The sequence below is a fragment of the Xiphias gladius genome, chromosome 23 (genome assembly GCF_016859285.1).
Source record: "Xiphias gladius isolate SHS-SW01 ecotype Sanya breed wild chromosome 23, ASM1685928v1, whole genome shotgun sequence".
In the NCBI taxonomy this organism is placed as follows: Eukaryota; Metazoa; Chordata; class Actinopteri; order Istiophoriformes; family Xiphiidae; genus Xiphias; species Xiphias gladius.
In genome coordinates this window covers 22,040,008-22,061,854 of record NC_053422.1, presented here as the reverse complement: position 1 = coordinate 22,061,854, position 21,847 = coordinate 22,040,008, and the positions used below count along the sequence as shown (strand labels likewise).

The following is a 21,847-nucleotide window of genomic DNA, read 5'->3' as shown; positions in this document are numbered from 1 at the left end:
TGTGTGTATTCATACTCCTTGCTGTAGGCCCACATGTGTGTGTAGACAGGGGTCACTGGGGCATTATAGAGGCATGTGCTCCCTGACAGGCCCCTGTCTTACAGGAGCAGAGGTTAGATGAGTGCAAGACAAACAACTTTAACATGTGGCCTAGCACCTGGCCTGCGTGTTTTCGTGTGTGTGTTTTGGGGTTACCTCCAAGAGCTCCAGCTGGGCCTCACACTCATGTCACTCATCAGAGAAAGTATTAATGACCCAAACAGCTCTCGCACTTTCTCGCACACCTCACCTTTCCATGTTCACCTTTTCTCCCTCGTTTCTCTGACCACTGCATGTTCACTAATAACAAAAAAAAAACATAGCATTGCAATACTACAGGTTTTTCAGTACTATGCTACTTCTATTCTACATTTTAGAGAGAAATGTTGAACTTTTTACTCCACTACATTTATTTCACACCTACTAGTTACTTTTCAGTACAAGATTTTACCTAGAAAACATGACTGATTATAAAATATGATGCTCTAATTTAAGATTAAACTACCCCAAAGTACATAAATTACAGAAAATTAAATCCACGTCAACAAACTAAAATATTGCTTACATGTCAATGCATCAGTAAAAATGATCAAATAACATAATAGTACAATGCTAACGGGGGCTTTCTGCAAGATGAGTACTTTTACTTTTCATCGCTGTCCTGTGAACATCAGCTTTCCATGGGCGAAGAAAAACACACCGTGCAACAACGCAGATTTAGCTGATCCAGTGGGTTTTTAAGTTGTTTATTTAGTGTAAGATGAAGGAAAAAATTTCCCAGTCCATAAATGAACACTAAATCATTCAGCTTTCCTCAAAAATTACAAATCACTCAGTTTTTCTGCACGGTGACACTTTGACACTGTAAGTAAATTTTATTGCAAATACTTAGATACAAGAGAGAATACAAGATTTTGAATGCAGGACTTTTACTTGTGGAGGAGTATTTCTACATCGTAGTATTGCTAGTTTTAGTTAAGTGAATGGTCTAAATATGTCCTCCATCACTGTCTATTTCCCAGCTATAATTACTTGTTGCTTTGTAGATTGAGATTTTAAAACATACAGTATGAGCTCATTTGACAGGGCCATTCTGCCTGCATAGTGATCACTATTACTTTTATTATTAAATTACAATTCAAGTACATTTTTGATGATAGTAGTTATATACTCTTTACCACAGTTGCATCCCCTGTGGTGTAACTTCAAAATCGCCTTTGCATGAATGATGTGATTTACCATAGCCATAGTTGATGTAATCCAATTATTTTATCCTATCTTGTTCAGCTGAGTGTTTTTCCGTCAATGGAGTTGTGTGTTTGAGCGCAGGGTGGCTGGGAGAGGGCTGTCAGCACTCAGCCTACGACCAGCAAACCCAGTGCACACTCTGACCTGGGCTGTCCATCAAGAGAGAGAACGAGTGAGTGTGGTTGTCTGTGTGCTAATTCCTTCCCCTTCTGATGGCCCAAAGGGGGATTCTACAGGTGCATGTATGTGTGTGTGAGAGAGAATAACAGAGTTAGAGAGAGGCACTCTCTGGCATTGGTTATATTTAATACAAACCTATAAATCAACCCTTTTGGAACAAGAGATGTGAGATATTCTTTTTCTCTTTGCCCCTATCTCTGACAGGGATGGATTGTTCTTACCTCTTTTTGTTTCCTGTGTATGACAGGTTATCACTCCTGGGACAGATAAAGAGAGAGGGGAGAAAAAGGAAAGAGATGGAGAGTGATTGAGTGAGAATGATGCTCCGTGGCTGATGTATCGGATGGCAGATGAGGGGATGGGGTGAAGGAACGGGGCGGAGAGAAAAGAGTGATTTAACGCTGGTCTGTACTCGCCCTCCTCTTATCCCTGCCCTGCTTCTTTCATGTCTTGGCCCAGGGTCAACCTGCCTGCTGCCCCAGATGGTGCTGTCTGTCTGGGCTGCCCTCTACAGGATGTGCCCCTCTCACCCCCACAACTACAGACCTGTACTCGCTTAATTGATTTCAGGGGAGAAGGCCCTCTTTCTCTTCTGTTTCACACACACAGACAGCATGCCAACAGCTAGTGCCCCCAGTACACACACACATACACGCGGCTGGCGCTGTGCGCTGTCAACGCTAATTCAATTTGAGACGCGGAAGTGTGACTAACAGCAGAACTGCTGAGTGTTTTACCATGTGCATCACACACACACACACACACACACACACACACACACACACACACACACACACACACACACACACACACACACACACACACACACACACACACACACACACACACACACACACACACACAGAGACACACAGAGCTCTGTTCCATCCCTGGTATAATAATAATGTCCAGAGTTATAAAATACTATTAATAGATCGCCTCTTTTCCTGTTTCCCTCATCAGGAGATAATGTCAGCAACTTCAGAGCATCACCTTATTAATAATTCATCTTCACTGCCTAACCTAGAATTAACTTACCCAACCAACCAAGTAAAACATACTGTAGTTACAGCATATTCAACAAATCTATAATAGGTAGGTGAAGGTTTGAGGTTACAAGGAGGGAGTAAATACAACCGTAATTTATTTAACCGATTTTTCTAAATGATTTGAACTGCATTTTAACGAACTGTGTACTTTTTCCAAAAAATAAAACAAGTTCAGATCCAAACTATATTACTTAGAAAAAAAGTCTTAACCCATGCTAGCAGCTCTATGAGGCTATACTTTTGTACAGCATTATTTTGAGCTAAATGCTTATGTCAGAATGATAGCATGCTCAGAATGACAGTGCTAACATGCTGATGCTAAGAATAATATTTACCATGCTCATATTTACCATTTACCATGTAAGCATTTGCTAATTAGCAATACACACAAGGTAAAACTGAGGTTGACGGGATTTGGTTTAGCTGATATTTGGTCATAAAAAAACTAGCCTATTGGGTAAATAGAAATGTTGACCAGGTCATGGTGCTACATGAGAACCTGAGGGATCACCAAAGGTATTACAGCTCACCTTGAGGGGAACATTAATATCTGTACCAAATTTCATGCTAAACCATAGCTGTCCAAACTACTCTTTGTATCATTACTGTCACCTTAGTGAAATAGAGCATTGTAAAGAGACAAACCAGGGAAAAGAAGAACAGGCCTGAAGTGTTACACGGTTTTGCAGCACATGGGCTAAATGAGTGATCTAATTTGTTTGAGTTGGACTGAGGCAATAGTTCCCTATGTGAGGTGATGAACTATAATATATTATAGATAAAGGACTGTACAGTGTGATACAGTGTATGCACAAAGACTGGCAGACAGCCTCAATAAAGGGTAAGAGACAAGGCTACATGTTCATGTTCACGGGTTGTTTCACTGTAAGAGATATCAGGGTGGGTGATGAGGTGAGGTGAGGGTCAGGTGGAGGGGGGTTAACAGGGTGAGGAGAGGGGTGGTAGGATCAGGTGTGTATTTGTGTGTGTGTATGACAGAGGTTGCGAGGATGTGAGCAAGAGATTGGTTGAATCTTAATGAAGCGTGATCTGGAGAGCAGGGATGGATAGGGCCAGCTGTATTGGTGGCGTGTGTGTATGTGTGTGCATGAGACAGTAAAACTGATTAAAAGCAGCGTTAACACATCAGACAGGAAGCAATGGTCAAGAGGTGAGTGGAAACTGGGGAAAGCCTTCGGCTGGAACGATTAGACACACACGCGCGCGTGCGCGCACACACACACAACAGCAGCAACAGCAGCAGCAGATGGAGACTGGGGAAAGCCCTTGGCAGCAGCGATTGGTCACACATGCCCATCGATATCTGAGTAGAACCAATCAGCTCAGCTTCCTGTGTTTGACCTGACCCTTCATGGATAGTAATTGAATATTTCAAACAGGAGGCTGAGAGGGAGAAAGGAGACAAGGAGAGGGAAAAAAGAGCCTGTGCCACCTTACTGTATTGATCTCTTTCACCAAAAAACCCCATGTTAAAAAGATGATGAGTCTCTTTACCATCTACACTCTCAACTGATAACACATTGACCAAAAAAACAACTTAAAAAGGTATACCACAAATAAGATGAACAAAGACATAAATATGCAAATATTCTTATGAAATATAATATACACTATATATAAAATTCTTATTCCACAGTTTTATTTTTTATTTTTTAGAAGACTGATACCAGTTTACACCTATAATGTATACTATAAATATGCAATGTCAATATATTTGTGAACTTTGAGTTCACATGAGTAGATTCAACACAAAATTTCTTAATAATTTCCTCGGACTGAAATGTGTAATTTGGTAGTATAGGAAAAATGGAAAAAAGAACTGTTCCATTCTAACACAATTATTTTCATTACTGATTAATCTGCAGATTATTTTTTGATTAATCCATTAATCATTTAATCTGTGAAACATTAAAAAAGTGAGGTAATGCCTAAGACAACCTCACAGAGCCTGAAATCAGCCCATTGTTTTCCAGTATTTGCTTGAAAAATGACTTTAACAAATAATCAGTTATCAAAATAGTGACTGATGATCATATATTTGATAATTGATTCATCATTTCAGTTCTAAATGCAAGAAAATGTTAATTCGTTTATTATTGGAAATGTTATTCCTCATATATATTTTTTTTGTGTGCTTACCTGCAGACAAATTTCACTTTTTTGCATGTCAGTCTGACCTGCTGTGCGCTGACTAAATGACTCCATGTTATACAAGTGTTCCCGCTGTCTAATTTTCCCTTACAAGTACCATATTAAACAGTTCTTTCCAGGAAACTTCTGAGAAATTATTATTAAATTATCCAGAGGTTATGGACCAGTAAATGAATGTATCCGTAAATTTTAATCTCCAGATAAAAAAAATTAGGCTTTCGCTGCATGTATCCTTTCCTGCTGATCCTTGCTTATGACTAACTGTCTGGACATACTGTGTCATATCCTGTGAATCATGTAGAAGTCCAACCAGTCCCCCTTGTTGCAATTAGAGCTTTTTCACTGAGCCAGCATGTGTGTGGCTCTGAGCAGCTCTCTCCCCTGTGCAGAAGCAGAACAGTCGACCACAGGGACAGGACCACCGGCCCACCGGATCACTGCCTGTCAGCAAGTACCACTCATCTAGGAACCAGGACAAGGAGGTGTTGATGAGGCACCGGAGGGGAGAATCACTAGGTATCGACACCTGAAACACACGTATACAAACACAGGTTTCCCCCCGAGCAGTGCTCAAACAGGAGCTCTCTCCTGCACATCTGGCACATCCTTGTACATGTTTGTATGCACACAACAGAGAGAAAAACAGGACCTGACAGACTCACCCAGCTTTAATGGACATTGAGGGCTATAGATAGATTTAAAACAAAACTTACCAAATAGATTTTGTGGCTCTGACCACAGAGGCACATGGAATTTTAATTTCAGGTGAGCTTACGCCTGGCAGAAAATGACTGACAGCTGTTGGATCTATGGGGTCAGAGTTTTTCGGAAAACTCCAACGACTGAGGGCTTCGAGAAGCCTGTGCGTGCTCCAACACACTGCAGACAACTCACCCATCAAAGTGTCTGGTAATAGGCAAAATAGAGATTTGTGTCAGTCTGGGGCCACTGATGATGATTGGGAATGTAGTTAAGTGTGTGCTGATGATGATTAGGAAGGACACGAAAAGGGTCAGAGGTGGCTGAGTGTCACTCTGAAAGACTCCCATCAGCTACGGGTTGCAGGTGTGTTCATGTATAGATATTTGTGTGTGCTTAGACAGCACCTGTAATGGCTCCCAGCTGAGACTCGTCTCCCAATGGGATATGGTAAACTATATGTGTGTGTGTGTGTGTGTGTGTGTGTAATGAGGCACTGGCATGCGAGCAGCAGAAGGCCGCTTCCTCTACAGGTGACACCTTTGACCTCTCATCTGGTCCCTGTTGGAGGGGAGAAAGAGGAGGGGTGAGATGGAAAAAGGAGGGACTTATAGGCAAACTTCAGCCAAAACACAGCCATAAAATGAAAAAAAAGTGACAAGTACAACATTTTAAAAACTTTTAATGACTTTCTGTCTGTGCATATAAGTGCATGGTGAACCGATACAGTAGTTACTGCTACATGAAGAAAATCAGTAATATTCCAGCCCTGTCAAAAGCATACTCACAGCAAACATTTTTCGTGAGACCTCTTTTCTGTAAAATATAAAAACAATTCAATTTGGACTACAACAGTACAGCCAAAACTGGAAGCAAAAAAAAGAGATGGAGAAGGAAACAACAGCAGAAGTCTCCACATCCAGGGAAAATACAAAACAGTTACAGTAAAAGCATTCCCTTTGCAATATTCAGTCAGTAAATAAATAAATATACACATTATATATTTTCTTCTTTGCATATTATATAAACTGTATCCAACTGTATTTGGAATGAGGTATTAGCTATTATACAATGCATCATTACAACAACAATAAAGAAACATATAGCACAGTGGTGTGCTATTGCTGAGCTAATAAATAATAATAGATAAATGTTAAATATTAGTGTGCAAATGAACACTATTATGGAGCGATGTAGTCTATACCAGGACTGTAAACAACACCCCTCCTACAACAATCCCTTTCTGCAATGAAGCAACTCCTTTACTCCTCACAAGAGAAACAAACCTGGAACACCAAGGAGGGCACAGAGCTTGCAGGCACATTGCACCTTTTTTGTTTATTCTTTTCACTCCCTGTCTCTTCGTGCTCCTCTTGCCCTTCTCCCTCCACCTGATATTGCTATTTTTCTGTATCATTATGACACCTGGTCTCGCAGTCTGGACAGCCTCTGGGCGAGCTCATCCTGATGACAACACAAAACACAACGCCGGTGAATTAGTAAAGGCAAAATATAGTTAAACAAGGAATGTACTGGCGGTCCATTGGTTTGAAACATAAATATTTTCCTAACAAACTCAGTCAGTTTCATTATAGTATTAGTGTTTATTAACTGGAAAAATATATTTTTTAAAAACCCACTAGGTTTACATTGTTTGTCAAGTAAGAAAAAGGTTGCACTTAAGCTTGTGGGCATAAGGGTGGCTGCAAAAGTTTGTAGTTCTGTCCCTCACAAATCACAGCCGCAGTGGTCAGCTTGAATTGTGTTGGTTACACTGGATTCCAATGGTGAGGTGTCGTTATGAAAAAAGGTATCAAAACATCTTTGGGAACAACTCAAAAACTCCCTTTCACATAATCCACTTCTCCAATATTCCATCTGTATGATCACTATGTCACAGACAGTCACTGTTTTGGTAAATCACAGCAAAGTAAATAGCCTTTCTGTCATGCCATCGCCCTCCATGAAGCTCAACAGCTCCAGGAGGGGCTGTGCATTTTATGCTATTTTGGTGCAACAATTATTGTTTTGAACATGTTGAGTATACAGATCAACAGTGGAGAAGTGTGTTGAGCCGCAGGTGTGTTTGGAGAAGTTTCTGTGGTGATAGAGTATTTTTGTTCACTGTGAATACTTCACAGCCTACATACTGTACATAATTCACGCTGACCACAGCCACTGTTCCAAATTATAGATGTTTAATAGCCACTTTTCAACTGTATAGGAGTGTTTCAGTGAAGCATCACTTTAAATTCCAGCAATATGATTGACACTAGTTCATGTGAACCAATGAGACTGCCAAAGACAATAAAGATAGTGTGTGAATTCTGTTCTGGGGTGTAAAACACCAAAAACAGCAAAAGCATAATGATAACAGTGGATGTGTTACCTGCTCTGTTGATGCCACAGATGAAGCCAGTGAGGAAGTCTGGCCTGAAGGAAGCTCCAGGTTAAGATCCAAACTAAAAAAAACAAAGGAAAAAACCCAGGGACAGTTTTACTATGATTTTTGCTTGGCTGCAAATAAAAATTGACAAATGGGGGGATATTAAAGTCACTCTGACCTTGCAACACAGCATCTTTAAAATTGTAGCATTAATCCTAATGACCTTTTTGTATTACAAAGCAGCCTTGTAAACAGTGAAGGAGGAATGTTCCAAGAGTTTTAAATGAAAGTCATTTAAATAAAGCTTTTAGTACAATTTATTGTCTGTTTTGTTTTTTAAGTTTTATCCTTCTAGATTCAACAAGTAGGTACAATATGTTTTTTTTTAATTCACTGCATTTATGTTTCTCCTTTATTAATACTTTTGCTACGATTTTTATTTCTTTATGTGTTCTAATTGTCTGGAGATTAGTGCCGTACTCACCCTGCTTCATCAGCCATCTCATGCAATAGCCTGTCCACTTCGTTCTAAGCAGCAAACAAGCAAAAAGGAATTACAAAAGGATTCAATGTTTGAATGATGTCTGGGGTTAGAGTGTCCTCATAAGCAGCAGCAGGTGCAAAGAGGATTTCTCTGTTGTGATAAAAGGCTGCTTGTTACCTGAGGTGTTGTCAGAGTCGTGGTGTTGCCCATTGTGTCTTCCATCTGAGCTGTCTGCACGTCAAGAGTTTCAAATTGGTTTTCAAACTTGTCCATTAATGCAGAGATCTGGAGAGGGAAATGGATGCAGAAAACAAAGTTCCAAAAATCTTAGTAAGCATATTTTCTTTCACTTTCTTTGTGTATGGGTTAACTTTTTACCTTTTCCAGATTCATGCTTTTCAGTGTAGCATCCATACTCTTGACCACCCCAGACACGGATTTAGATACCTGTGGAAAAAACACATAAAATAAGGGGTTGACTCCTCTGTAGTCTTCTGTTTTAACTGTTCTGATTTACGTTTTCAAAACATGATCAGGGTATTTGAAGTCAGACTATGAGATGGCTGTTGACAAGGCAAAGCTTAAACTGCTGTATCCTTATATTTCCACTAGGTGTCACTTTTAGCTTTTTAACCAGATACTTTGTCAGGACCGCCTCTCATCCTAAAAGTGTCCCTTATATTTTGAAGATTATGCTGATTAAGAATCAATCTTTTCGAAACCAATCTACCAAGAGCTGACAAAGTTATGGTAAAGGGGTTTATTATTAATGCTATTGTGTTAATGTTTTGGGAGACAGGCAGCAGTATTACAACATCACAGATAGGTTCTAAAAAGCGTTTTTCCACTGTACCATCTCATGCTGTGCTTCAATTTCCGTAGACACTATTAAGTTATTATTAAAAGCGGGAATCTAATAGCATTAAATCTGAAGCACATCTAATGACATTATGTAATTGGTGTCTTTTTGTTTGCAGATCTGCCAGGCTTTTTGATCACTCTCAATCTCTCTGTCTCTCTTGTATAGGACTTTTAACAGAGTGAAAGACTTTTTGCCCTCAAATGGATACACTCTGTAGCTCTTCACCTTCTGAATTAAGATCTAGTTTTCAAAATATACACTTTGATAAACTGAGTGCACAGTGACATATCTGGTAAATAAACATACCCATCTGTCAGTAAATACAGGGGGCCATTCTTAAGATGTTGACCAAGGAGGCAGGAGGCGGTTGGGTTAATAAAGTGTATGGCTACTGGGTCTGCTCTTTTGCAGAAATTACATTGTAAGACCTCGACCATGAGCTGCAATGCCCCGCTTTGAATCTAGCTAGGGACCTTTGTTGATCTCTCCACCTCATCTTGATTCATCTCGTCCTACTATCACAATCTAACAAAGGCAGAAAATGCCCCAAAACATCATGATTAAAAAAAGAAGTTAAAATCTTGACCATGCCAGTGAAATTAAGTGTACAATACAACCACTTTACTGTAGGAGACTTGATGGAATTATCGTAATCTTGAAAAATTGATGTGTGACTGCAGTTAAGGGGTTTGGTACGTTTTTCACTGGCTCTCATTTACATGCTTTATGTAACACCAGAAACTCCTCTTCAGACCATGAACCTGCAATCCTGACCTGGTTCATAGTGACCGCCGTCTGGACCCTGGAAGCCACAGCATCCACACGGGCACTCATCCTCAATAAGTTAAGGGACTGATGCTTCTGACGGATAGCATTCTCTGCATGGATTCTGGCTGCTTCCACATTACCCTTCTGGATAGCCTGAGAGACAAAGAAAAGAGGAGTACATACACGTATAATACAGAGGGTAGCTATACTGTAGCCAAGCTCGTCCCTTGATCCTGGTCTCCACGATTTTACAAGCCAACCTGCTTCACTTTAGCTTTTTCTGCCTTTTCCTCTTTGTCACATTTCTTTGAGTTGCGCTGTAGCTCTTTGGCAGCAAACTTGAGGTTGAACAAGTGTTCTGTACGACTAGTCAAGGGATGATTTATGTTAGTAATTGTATAAATTAGCAGTATAATAATAATATTCGCTGAATATATACTGAAGCACCTTAAGACGTTCAGCTAATTCAACCCAACTCAGTGCAGACAAGACGAACTGTTTTTCCTAAACAATTTCCAATTAAACCAAAAAGTTGTCAAACTTATTAGGCGAGCTAGCTAACCGGTCCTTATTTTCCTTCATCGGCGAATGACTGGGCAGAAGTTACAAGCTACTGCATGACAGGGTTAGCTACCAAAACCCAGCGGAGATCTGGCTAGCCACCGCTACTGCTGGGTAACCGTATCTGCCGTTATGCACGTTAAACCAAACAGAAAAGGATACTCTCCATGTTCGACATGATGAAGGTCTCTTTCTGAGACAAAAAAAAACCAAAAAAAACCCCCCAAAAAACAGTCTGGTTATGTAGTTACAGATACAAAATAGCATTCAGCCACTCGCTTATTTCCGAGAGTTGTTTGTTTTGATTTTGCAGGCTACGTTTGCCACTGTACCGAGGCGAGATTTCACTTGTGCGTTCTTCCGCAATTGCTTAAATTCAGTCAGGCAGAGTGGAAGCTTCGCAGTCGGCTTGCAAAACGACTGTCTCGTAATTCCTGGATTTTTTTTTTTTTTTTTTTTTTTTTTTATAAACTTCGCGGGACCTTTTGTCACTTATTCAGGTAAGAAAAAGACATTTTAAACCGCCTGTTGGAAATCAGGCGTCCCCTATATAACGCATGCGCAGAAAAGCGATGTTGAAGTAATACCGACTGATCATTAATTTTTTTTCATATTTTTAGCTGATTTTACATCATATACCGAGCTCTTTGTCTTATTATTAATTCATGACCTAAAGTTAGACAGATGGGTCCGTGTGTGATATGATTTCTCGTCCCCTGCTGGATTATGGCTGAACCGGCAGACTGCGTTTGGAAAACGGTGTGTGAACCGTCTTGCTTTATCTGCATCTTCGGATACAGACGCTGATACTTCTGGCTACTTTTTCCCCGTCGTCACATGGTCACGACTTTGCACGGCGTGCTCGCGCCGCCTACGTCACGACCGTTTGAGAAGCGGACGGGCGCGCGTGTCCAAAGCAGACAAGTTCCATCAAGGCTAAAAATAGTTTGTACCGGGTATCGGTAGGTTATGGTACACACGTCTAATGACGTCATTTGTGTTTTTTTTTTGTTTTTTGTGAAGGAGTAAATTGACCTTTTCCACAGAGACACTCGCTGTTTGCATTAACGCTTTCAATTACCCCCCCCCCACACACACACACACACTTCATTTCTGATGCATTCACGAGTATGTAACATCTGTCGCCGTTTTTTATTGCATGGGTAGAATGGTGGTCAGGACCGGTGCGTGAGCTGACCGCAGTACAAACGGGAACACAGAGGGATTTAGGCTAGTTTGTGTTGAAGTGGTGGGAAAGGCGGCGAGAAATTGCAGCAAGAGGGAAGGGAAAAGGATCCTCGGTTGTCCAGAGAGAAAGGGTTCCGGTATCTGCGTGCAACGGCCAGCCGAAGGAGGGGGGGGGGGGTTAACGGCTGGGTCAGGGGGAGGGAGCATGGATGACTCATACTGTAGCCTATCTGCTGAGAGTCTGTATGGTCACAGCACTCGATATAACGATGCGCTTCTGAGTGAAGGAGTGAATGAATGAATGAGCGGTGTTTCGGAGATGCTCCCCCACAACTAGATCACAAGTTCGGCCGGCTGCTGAATAGCAGGGTCCCCCGAGGGGTGTCTCCTTAACCCAAACACAGGAGTCCTGGTCTCAGCCCCGGCACGGCCATGGGGTAACCAGTGAGGTCACCCTGTGATTTACGTCCATTTAGACAACAAGCACACCAGAGGAGGCACGCAATGAAGAGCCTTGCCATTCAGCCGGCTTGCTTGGGCTATGGTAACCCCGAGAGTCCGTACACTCACTCGTTCATTCGGGCTTTACGATGCACAGGCTTTGGCTACAGGTTCCCCTCTCTCGGTTCTGAATTTAGCTCGTATTTTCAATTTTTTTTTTTTTTAGGAGGGACAAACAAGGAGCGGCCACACATACTCAAATTAACCCTGACACCTGTTAACGCGCCCCGCGCCACCACCACAACACACACCCCCACCATCATTGTTGTTAACGTAGACCGCTGTACACACACACCCACACACACACACACACACACTCACTCCCCAGTCATAACTGAATGACGGCAGGTCGCTATGGAAACTGCGTTACGCTCCGGGCGGTCGGAGGAGAAAACAAGAGCGCGAGGACTCATTTCGGTCCTCATTTCAGCACCACGCGCTTCCTGGACAGCGCCCGAATGAACTCGCGCACAGACTCTAGCCTCTTATGCCTCGTAAGGGACGGAGCTGCATCAGCACTGAGTCTAACCGGAGTGGGTAGGGTCTTCAAAAGAAAAACAGTCCCACGTACGAGAGACACAAACTCTTCGGATCTGAAGCTCACTGGATACTTACGACTTTATTCCGTCGTCAAGCCAGGAGCCAGTCGCTCCCTCAAATGCAACAGGTAAGAACCTTCGACTCTCTGTGAAGTTAAATAAATCACTTTTGTTGCGCTGCATGGAGCATATATACCGGTATCCGATGTGCTTCAATCCTGGTACTCAGAAGTGCTACTGCCCTTTATCCTGCCTGGTGCTTAACTTCGGTTAATTGCCACCAACTGGCATCTCAGGTGTAAGTAAGTGCGTGATTAGGTGCTTAGAGTAAAGCCCAGCAGGGCAGAGTCAAACTCAGCAGGGCCATGGATCACTTCCAGTAAATCTTAGGTAGTGATGGAGTGTGAAACTGTACAAGAGGTGAATTATAGCCTCGAGCTAGTGGTTATTTCATGGGGAAACAACTCCCATTCTTTTCAGAAAAGTATTGTCAGGGCTTAGAAGTAGCATTTTAAAGATCCTATATATGTTTTATATTTACATACACACATATATATATATATATATATGTATATATGTATATATACACACACACATATATATATATATGTTTTTTTTTTTTTTTTTTACAAAATATGTGGTCAGTACACATTGAAATGATATTTTACGGGGGTCCACAACAAATATTGAGTTGTTACCTTACACATAGGGCTACTCTGGCAATATCTACTGCTTTCTACACATAGGACAGAATATTCCTCTTCCCACTCTGTCCTATATGTTAAAAAAAAAACCACAGGGCAGAATTGTTTGGTTTTCTGTGTGCTACTTTACAGAATTAATATCTGCGACAGGAACCTACGTTTACAGAGCATTATTGTTTGTGTTTGTTTTTCGATTAAGTCCAGTGTCTACAAGACCCACGGATTTGTTGTGTTTTCAGCGGCAATAGATTATGTGCGAGCTGAGCCGATATGCCTGGATGAGTCACTCAGGCTGCAAGTTTGCAGAAGAGTGCGAAAGGGGAGGGGGAGACACAGGGGCCAGCTGGAAAACAGTCCTGCAGTGCCTCTTTGGGTCCTTTGCACATCGTTTCATTGTTTATATGACCAGTGTCAACATCTGGAACTGTATTTATCACCTCTGGATGTATGATTACTATTGAAGTTCACCTTGTTACAGTGGGGTACAGACAGATGTCTCATCCACAACAGTTGATTAGGAGCTTTGTGTGTTCAGACCCAACTTCTTTGTAGTCTGGTAAGGATACTTCATTCTTTTTGAATGAGCACAGAGGTTGCCTTTTGTAGCTTTATATGTGCTACGTAGTAAAGTGCTCTTTGCTGAAGTGTGTGCAACATGGATTTGAAAATTTTATTAAAACTCCCTATAATGGATTGTTTGTGGTTGTGACAGAATATAGCCCCCTGATGTCTGACAAACTGCTACCAGAAAGCATCCCATTACTACTCATTAGTATCCCAGTGTTTAGCCTGCTAGTATTGAAAAATCATAGCAATCAGCAGCATTCGGCTCACGCTGAGTGACAACTATTGATTTAAGCAAACAATAGATCATAATGGGCTGCTATGAACCACAGTTGCACACTCAAACATAAGCACTCATTCCCTGAAACACTTTGACATGCGCCCACAAACACACACGCAGTCACATAACAGTAATTCTTCTTTGATTACCATCCCTTCTTCTACTGACTTAATTAAGAAAATGTTGTTTGGTTTATTAAAGAAATTAGTGTAGTTTTTATAGAGATTGAATGATGGAGTCTGGATGCAGAGGCTACGTGTGAAACTGCCAGGAGGATTACGCTTGTGAAAGCCAAACAAAAATAATTGGCTGATATTAAATCCCACTTTGTTCCGATTTGTATTACAATTTACAAAAGGTGTTATATAAAAGCTTGTGTGCACTCACATGAATGTGTGTGGGAATTGGTGTTTGTAATCTATACACATCATGTGCTGCACACACAGACACAAAAACAGATGTGTGTCTTTAATTAGTGACGTTGCTGTGATTAATGCAGTCTGCTGGGGATGACTCATTCAGCTTAACCCTTGCTCTTCTGGTGGAAACAATCAATAAACAAAAATTTACTCTGGCTTTACATGTCATTGGTATTATTATTATTATTATTATTATTATCTTACACAATAATTATTTCTAAGTATATTTTTATTGTTCTTTATAATGCTAAAGAGCTGGACCGGACCCTGATTCAGATATTGTATCTGACTGAGATGGAGCGTGTGATGAGTATAAATAAAATAACTATTTTTTGGCTATGTCTTGGCTTGTAAATACTGTTATGTGTTCCAGATTATGTGATTCCAGTGAAATTTATTAATAGTTTGTTTTGATCTTGTTGAGCAGCAGAAGAATATTTATGCACAGCACGTCTACATGGTTCACTCCATGTTTCAGCTTGTCAACACAGCAGTTACATTAGCATTGTAGAAAAGCTGTCAGCCAAACTGTGACTTACAGACAGCACACTGGCAAGGAGTGTGCATATGAGTGTGAGCGATTGCTACGTGTGTGTGTTTGTGTGAGTGACAGAAAGAGCAAGAGAGTTAAACACATAGCACATTTTGTTGAGGAGTTGTAATAAACTCTCATCAGTGTCCTCCTTCCTTCCCTCCATTCAGGGCAGCAGCATGTCTGAAACCAGATCCAGCCAGCGGTTCCACAGCCTGAATGCTGAGCAGGTGGAGGTTCTCCATCAGGTTCTGTCGGAGGTGGTTCCAATCCACGGACGCGGGAACTTTCCCACGTTGGAGCTGCGTCCTCGAGACATCATCATAGCTGTGCGGGCCAGGCTGCAGAAGCAGGGAATCACTGTAAGAGATGTTCGTCTGAACGGCTCCACGGCCAGCCATGTCCTTGTCCGAGACAATGGAACAAGCTACAAGGACCTGGACATCATCTTTGGAGTGGAGCTGCCCAGTCAGGAGGAGTTCCAGGTACGATTAGTGTACTGCTTAGTTAAAAAAAGGAAGCAGGTCAGTGTAATAAGAGGTGAGCATTGGGGTTCAATCCCATGCGTTAACCAGCATTCATTCTCCTGTATTATCCTTAAGCATCGGACTAAATATCTACCATCTCTGGGGTGTTGCAGTATTGATTTTTGTGGAGCTATATTGATAATGATGTTATTGTAATCCTAACAATAATTTAATTGTAGAACATTTTACCATAAGGCTGAATCAATAGTACTGATTTTAATATTCTTAACTGCATTAGACAGAAAACTAAACCACAGGAGCATCACAATATTCAATTCAATAATAAAGGCAAAATTGCACTTAACTTGCAGTCATTAGTTTTAGCTGTCATGTTGCTGACGTCTTCTTCTCTCAGGTAATCAAAGAGTCAGTGCTGGGCTGCTTGCTGGACTGCCTACCTGCCGGGGTCAACAGGGAGCGGATCAGCAGCGCAACAATGAAGGAGGCATACGTCCAGAAAATGGTCAAGGTCTTCAATGAACATGACCGCTGGAGCCTCATCTCCCTCTCAAACAACAGTGGAAAAAATCTGGAGCTCAAATTTGTGAGCGCATTGAGGAGGCAGTTTGAGTTCAGTGTCGACTCCTTCCAGATCATTCTTGATCGTCTCCTGCAGTCCTACATTCAGCAGGAGTCACAGAACATAGATAATACCGTTGATCTTAAGGATCAGCCTGCAGAGAATCAGAATAAAGATTCTCCCTCTCTGCTCAAACAGGCCACTGCTCCAGAAACAGAGAGGTTCACTGGTAGAGACTCATCCAGTAAAGAAGGGGCTCAGATCAGCCAGATGCGGAGAGATGAGGTGCATGAAAAGGAGTCGCAGACAGACGTTTCACAACAAACTGAACATTCAAATCAGACAAAGCACTCCAAAGTGGAAAAAGACAATGAAGAGAAAACAACTCAAGAGCTGAAAGAAGTGTCAGAACACAGAGAAAGCTTAAAAGAGGCAGACTTCTCTGATCAGACATCTCTAAATTGTTTGTCAGAAAGGAAACAAACCTTTGAGAAAACTGAAACACCAACTCAGATTGAACTCAGACATGAGCCAGAGCTCTCAGACAAGACCAAATACTCAACGAAGGTAGAACAGTTAGAGCAGACCCAACCCTGTGATGGCCAACAACCAGCACATTCAAATCACAAGGAACTCTCTGTCCAGAAAGAACCGCCTAACAATGGAAAACCCCCTGATGAACGGAAAGATCTCACAGACCAGATGGGAGAGTGGCCAAAAACCTCAGAAAAAACCAAGACAGAGTCTTTAAACCTGGCAGAAGAATCACACACTACCGAGCACTCTGATAAAACAGACTTCTCTAAGGGTTTCAATGAGGATCAAAGAAGCAATGAGAAAGATAAAACACAACATGTGTCTGCTCCAGACACTATCACATCTCCACATGCTAAGATAGAGTCACGATTGGCAGATGAAAGAAAAGTAGAGACAGAGACAGGGGAGCAGATACAAGCAGAGAGGGAAAATGACTCAGAAACATGTGAAATGACAGAAGAGATTTTAGCATCAGAAGCAAAAAACATAGAAAACACACAGGGTATTGATTGTTCCCTGTCGACCTCTTCCATATCTCTTACATTTCACAACACACAGCTTACTGGCACACAGGATACACTGGAGGGTCACAGCACAGTACACACAGATAACTCAGAAAAATCACCTAACATACTTGATACCGTCAGCCCTCCAGATACTCAGGATATTTTACCTGCACCACCCAGCCTTGTTTCTGACAAAAGGACCTCCTCTTCTCCCTCTTGTAAGGCCTCAGATAGACTATCCCACATGGTGGTGCTCAAACACTCCTCTCCCAAACCCCCTCGGAGGATGTGTAGGAAGGTCACCCCCGGTCCTTACCCCAGTCCAGTCTCTGAAAGTGAACCTGTCATAGTGCCCTGTCTAGATCCAAACCCCTGCCCCAGCCCTGAACCTGAGATAGCCTTTAACTCAAAGACAACAGCTCCCAGTTCAGACCCTGCAACTAGCACAACAACCAGTATCTCTACTAAAACAAACCCTGGGCCCAAACCCAACCCTTCCAGTAACTTAGCTTCAAACCTAGACCTTACCTCAGCTCCTGATCAAGCCCATGATATAGCATTCACTTCTGCCGTGGATCCCATGTGTTTACCTCAAGAGCCATCATTCTCTGAGCTAATCAAAGAGGGTTCATGTGAAACAGGTATTCAGAGCCTAAAAGAGACCCCATCTACAGATGTGGGTATTGATGAGCAAAGCCAGTCCTTGCCTAGAGAAACTGTCTCTACACCCAAAAAATCAGAGCCTCTAGACTCAGTTGACACGTTAGTTTCACAGACTGATACATCCAGCTCAAACACCTTAGAACCTGTACATGCCTCAGAAGTTGAGCTCAGTCATGAGGATGAAAACAAAGAACAACAGACCAAAAAGATTGACTTGAATCAGCCAAACAGCAGCCTACAAGAAACCACACTCAATTCACCCTCCTCTTCCCACTGTGTAAGCCCTCCTGTTTCCTGTCTCACCCCTCCAGTACTTAGTCTCTCCCCTCCCTGCTTCAATCCCTCACCCCCCAGCCTCAGCCCCCCTGAATGTCTGACCCCTCCCTCTCATTGTCTCTCATCTCCGCTGCCGAGCACAGTCAGCCTCGCTAGCTATAGCTCTCCAACTCTGAGTTTCAGCCCTACCTCATCCTGCCTCAGCTCACCTCCTTACCTCACTCCTCCTATGCTCAGCCTTAGCCCTCCTCCACTCTGTCTTACTCCACCGTCCCCTTGCCTCAGCCCTCCCCTCCTCTGCCTCACTCCACCGGTGGAGTCAGAGGACCTAGTACCTCAGGTATCTTCAGACATGGAGCCTATGATACTGAACACAGACGGCGAGGAACAGATTAAAGAGTCCTCCCCTCCGCCACGAGTTCCCCTCCTACAGTTGGAGGATAAAAAGGAACAAGATTATATCTCACCGTTGCCTCGGATTGCAGAGCCTGTCACTTTTCCAATCACAATCCCAAGCTCCACCTCACATGTGCTGCCTCGCTCTCAGTCTGGAGCCCCAGGGGAATCTGCCCCTCCAAAAGCTGATCAGGTATCCAGCTCCTTGCCTGAAAACGAAGACACCCCTAAGGTAACCCCAGACATGCCTGAACAGAGCAGTGTTCCTTGGTCATCTGGCTCGGTCCCTGTCGTCGAGGTCCTGGCAGAGAGCATGTATGGTGACTTTGAGGCAGCCATGGACCACTTGCGCTACCGCCTAATTGCTACCAGGAACCCCGAGGAGATTCGAGGTGGTGGCTTGTTGAAATACAGCAACCTGTTGGTTAGGGACTACCGACCAGCCAGCGAGACTCAGATAAAGACACTGGAGCGCTATATGTGCTCGCGCTTTTTCATCGATTTCCCTGATGTGCAGGAGCAGCAGAGGAAGATCCTGTCCTACTTGAAGAACCACTTCATCGGCGAGGAAAGAAGCAAGTACCAGTACCTGATGACATTGCGTCGTGTGGTAGATGACAGCACAGTGTGTCTGATGGGACATGAGAGGCGTCAGACGCTGAATATGATAACAGTACTGGCACTGAAGGTTCTAGGAGAGCAGAACATTATCCCCAACACAGATCATGTGACATGCTTCTACCAGCCTGCCCCCTACCTTGCCGAGCACAGTGCCCCCTATCTAGCAGAACCCAGCTACTGCAGCTACTATATACCCCAAGGGGGATCAACTCTGCTTTACCAACCTTACCCCTTACACCTGCACACACAGACTGGACTAGTCTAAAACACACACTTATTTACAAAATAACGCAGAATCGAGCAAGGGGAAGGTACTTGCCATGAAGAATGAGCTGGAGAATGGAAATATAATCCAGGGATAAACTGTTTGGTCTATAATAGACCTATGGGGGTGGGATTGAGTGGGTTTTTACAGTGAACTCCCAGAGTACTCTGTAAGGTTCTAACATGATTATATGTAATTATCTGGGCTTTGTGGGAAAATAATAATTCTTCCAATGTTGCTAAAATTCCAGAAAATGCTGTATGCACTGCATGAGTCATAGCCCTTTGGTCTCCCTGGGAAACCAACTGTGCTGTTGACATTAACACACATGCACGGACACACACAAACATGCACGGACACACAAACACATTTCCAGGTTTTTGAATTCTTGTACACTCTTTTCATGTTCTTACTGTGTTGTTCTTAATGGGTTTGTTCAGAGTGTGGACCTTGCCTGTGGTTGATATCGTGCATGGATAAGTTAGGACTGTTCTCTCACTGCCAAATACTGTGTGACTACTATGCTTCTTAAACAGTTTAATGTAACTTTGTTATTCCTTTACTGAAGGGGGTGTATTCTGAAAAAATACTGAGGGACAAGTCTACCAGTGTGTACAGTACTTTAATTGAAACACACACACACACACACACACACACACACACACACACACACACACACACACACACACACACACACACACACACACACACACACACACACACACACACACTCATGCACAGAACATACACACAAATACACGTATATACATACACACACACACACAAACTAACAGTATACTGTATGCACACAAATCTAGACAATGCATGAGTAGCTAAATATATAGATCACATCCCAAAGTCAAAGCAAAGGCTTTTAATTTAATAAAAATTCATCTATTTTTGCAAGACTTTCCAAGATAATACTCAGTGGTAAACAGACTGGTAAGTTCCTACAGAAAAATGCCAACAACAATGCCTTTGCAATAGACTGTACAGCATATTGATTACAGCATATTGTGTGCGAATACATTGCATTGTTTTCAGGTAAATTGTGTTAAGATGTAGTGCTTGATTTCTTTTCCTTGTGGAGTCTTTTCTGTAATCATGTGAAGTACTGTACCATCTAGTGTTGATTTATTTAATGCTAAAGTTTACTCTATTGAGGTGGTCAGGTTACAACCATCTTTGGGTCATCTCTAAACATGGCAGATAAAGATCTGTCTAAATCGAAGGAATTATTTACGATTCTTCTCAGCATGAATCAGCATTCTCTGATTCACTCAGTCAGAATCAGCAAGTTCGAATTCACCTCAAACCTGTTTGAATCTAAGTTTAAAGCCGTGCAACAGCAACTATGACCAAAGATGGTTTGGTAGGGAAATCAAGTGCCTAAATGTGAGACATCATTGGCATGTCTTTATCTCAGTGCACTGGGGGTGTTAATGGGGTGGGCTTGGGGCTGGGTTGGGTGTGTGTTCAGTTGTTGACCCCTGTTATTGCTGCCCGTTTTGATGTCTTCTTTAATGTAGTCCTTTGTTGTAGTTTGTTCATGTACATTTTGATAAAATAAAGGGGATACTAAAAAAAACCTTCAGATGCGAGAGAAATTGAATTCTTTCAAAGCAGCTAAGCCTTGACTTTAAAGAGTAAAAAGAACTCCAGCATCACTTTTTTCTTTTTCTTTTTTTCTTTTTTTTTGTCTTTTTGCTCCATTTTCATTCACCCCCTTCTAGTTTTCCCCAAAAAGACATGGTGTACAGCTTATGTATCCTCCCCATGATTACTCTCTGCAATGATCCACTTATGCGTGACCGTCTAATCATGATGATGACCAGGAGAGCGACCCAAAGCTGTGAAATTCTGTCTATGTGAGGCCTCTTATCATAAATCACCTGTCCTTCAGATGTGTTTGGACCCGAATGACGCACGGTCTACGCAACACAGAAGGCTCAACAATGTGTAAATGTGAGGAGAATATGGTTCCTGAGGTGTGAGACTGAAAGGGGAGACAGGAGAGGGGGGGGCCAGAGAGTGTGTGTCTTTTGTGTGTGTGTGTGTGTGTGTGTGTGTGTGTGTGTGTGTGTGTGTGTGTGTGTGTGTGTGTGTGTGTGTGTGTGTGTGTGTGTGTGTGTGTGTGTGTGTGTGCGTGCGTGCATGCTTCAGATGGGAATATATGTGCAGAGGCGGTATCAGGTGGTCCCCCTCTCCACCTAGTAATTGAAGAGACCTACAGTATAATGAAACAATAGGGCTCCCTCCTTACTCCCTCATTGCCTCCATCCTTTCCTTCTTTTTTCACACCACAGATAAGTCATGGGCACATAGTGGGATGGAATGTCTCTTTCTATGGGTGGTGGTGGT

General features: G+C 42.4%; 2 protein-coding genes across 2 annotated transcripts; one reads left to right on the top strand and one right to left on the bottom strand.

The window, feature by feature from the left end:
* Positions 1 to 6,088: 6,088 nt before the first annotated feature.
* On the bottom strand, positions 6,089 to 10,626 carry LOC120784912 (charged multivesicular body protein 1b-2-like). Its single transcript, XM_040119046.1, has 8 exons — positions 10,611 to 10,626; positions 10,148 to 10,245; positions 9,894 to 10,040; positions 8,636 to 8,704; positions 8,435 to 8,542; positions 8,258 to 8,301; positions 7,777 to 7,849; positions 6,089 to 6,851 (listed from the first exon to the last, which is right to left on the bottom strand). Exons 1-8 carry the CDS (start codon positions 10,624 to 10,626, stop codon positions 6,804 to 6,806), a joined length of 603 nt encoding a protein of 200 aa, XP_039974980.1. The 3' UTR covers positions 6,089 to 6,803.
* A 1,849-nt stretch (positions 10,627 to 12,475) lies between these two features.
* LOC120785741 (terminal nucleotidyltransferase 5C) lies at positions 12,476 to 19,741 on the top strand. The gene is made up of 4 exons (XM_040120613.1): positions 12,476 to 12,631; positions 15,346 to 15,660; positions 16,058 to 16,357; positions 18,899 to 19,741. Exons 1-4 carry the CDS (start codon positions 12,476 to 12,478, stop codon positions 19,484 to 19,486), a joined length of 1,359 nt encoding a protein of 452 aa, XP_039976547.1. The 3' UTR covers positions 19,487 to 19,741.
* The last annotated feature ends 2,106 nt before the right edge of the window (positions 19,742 to 21,847 follow it).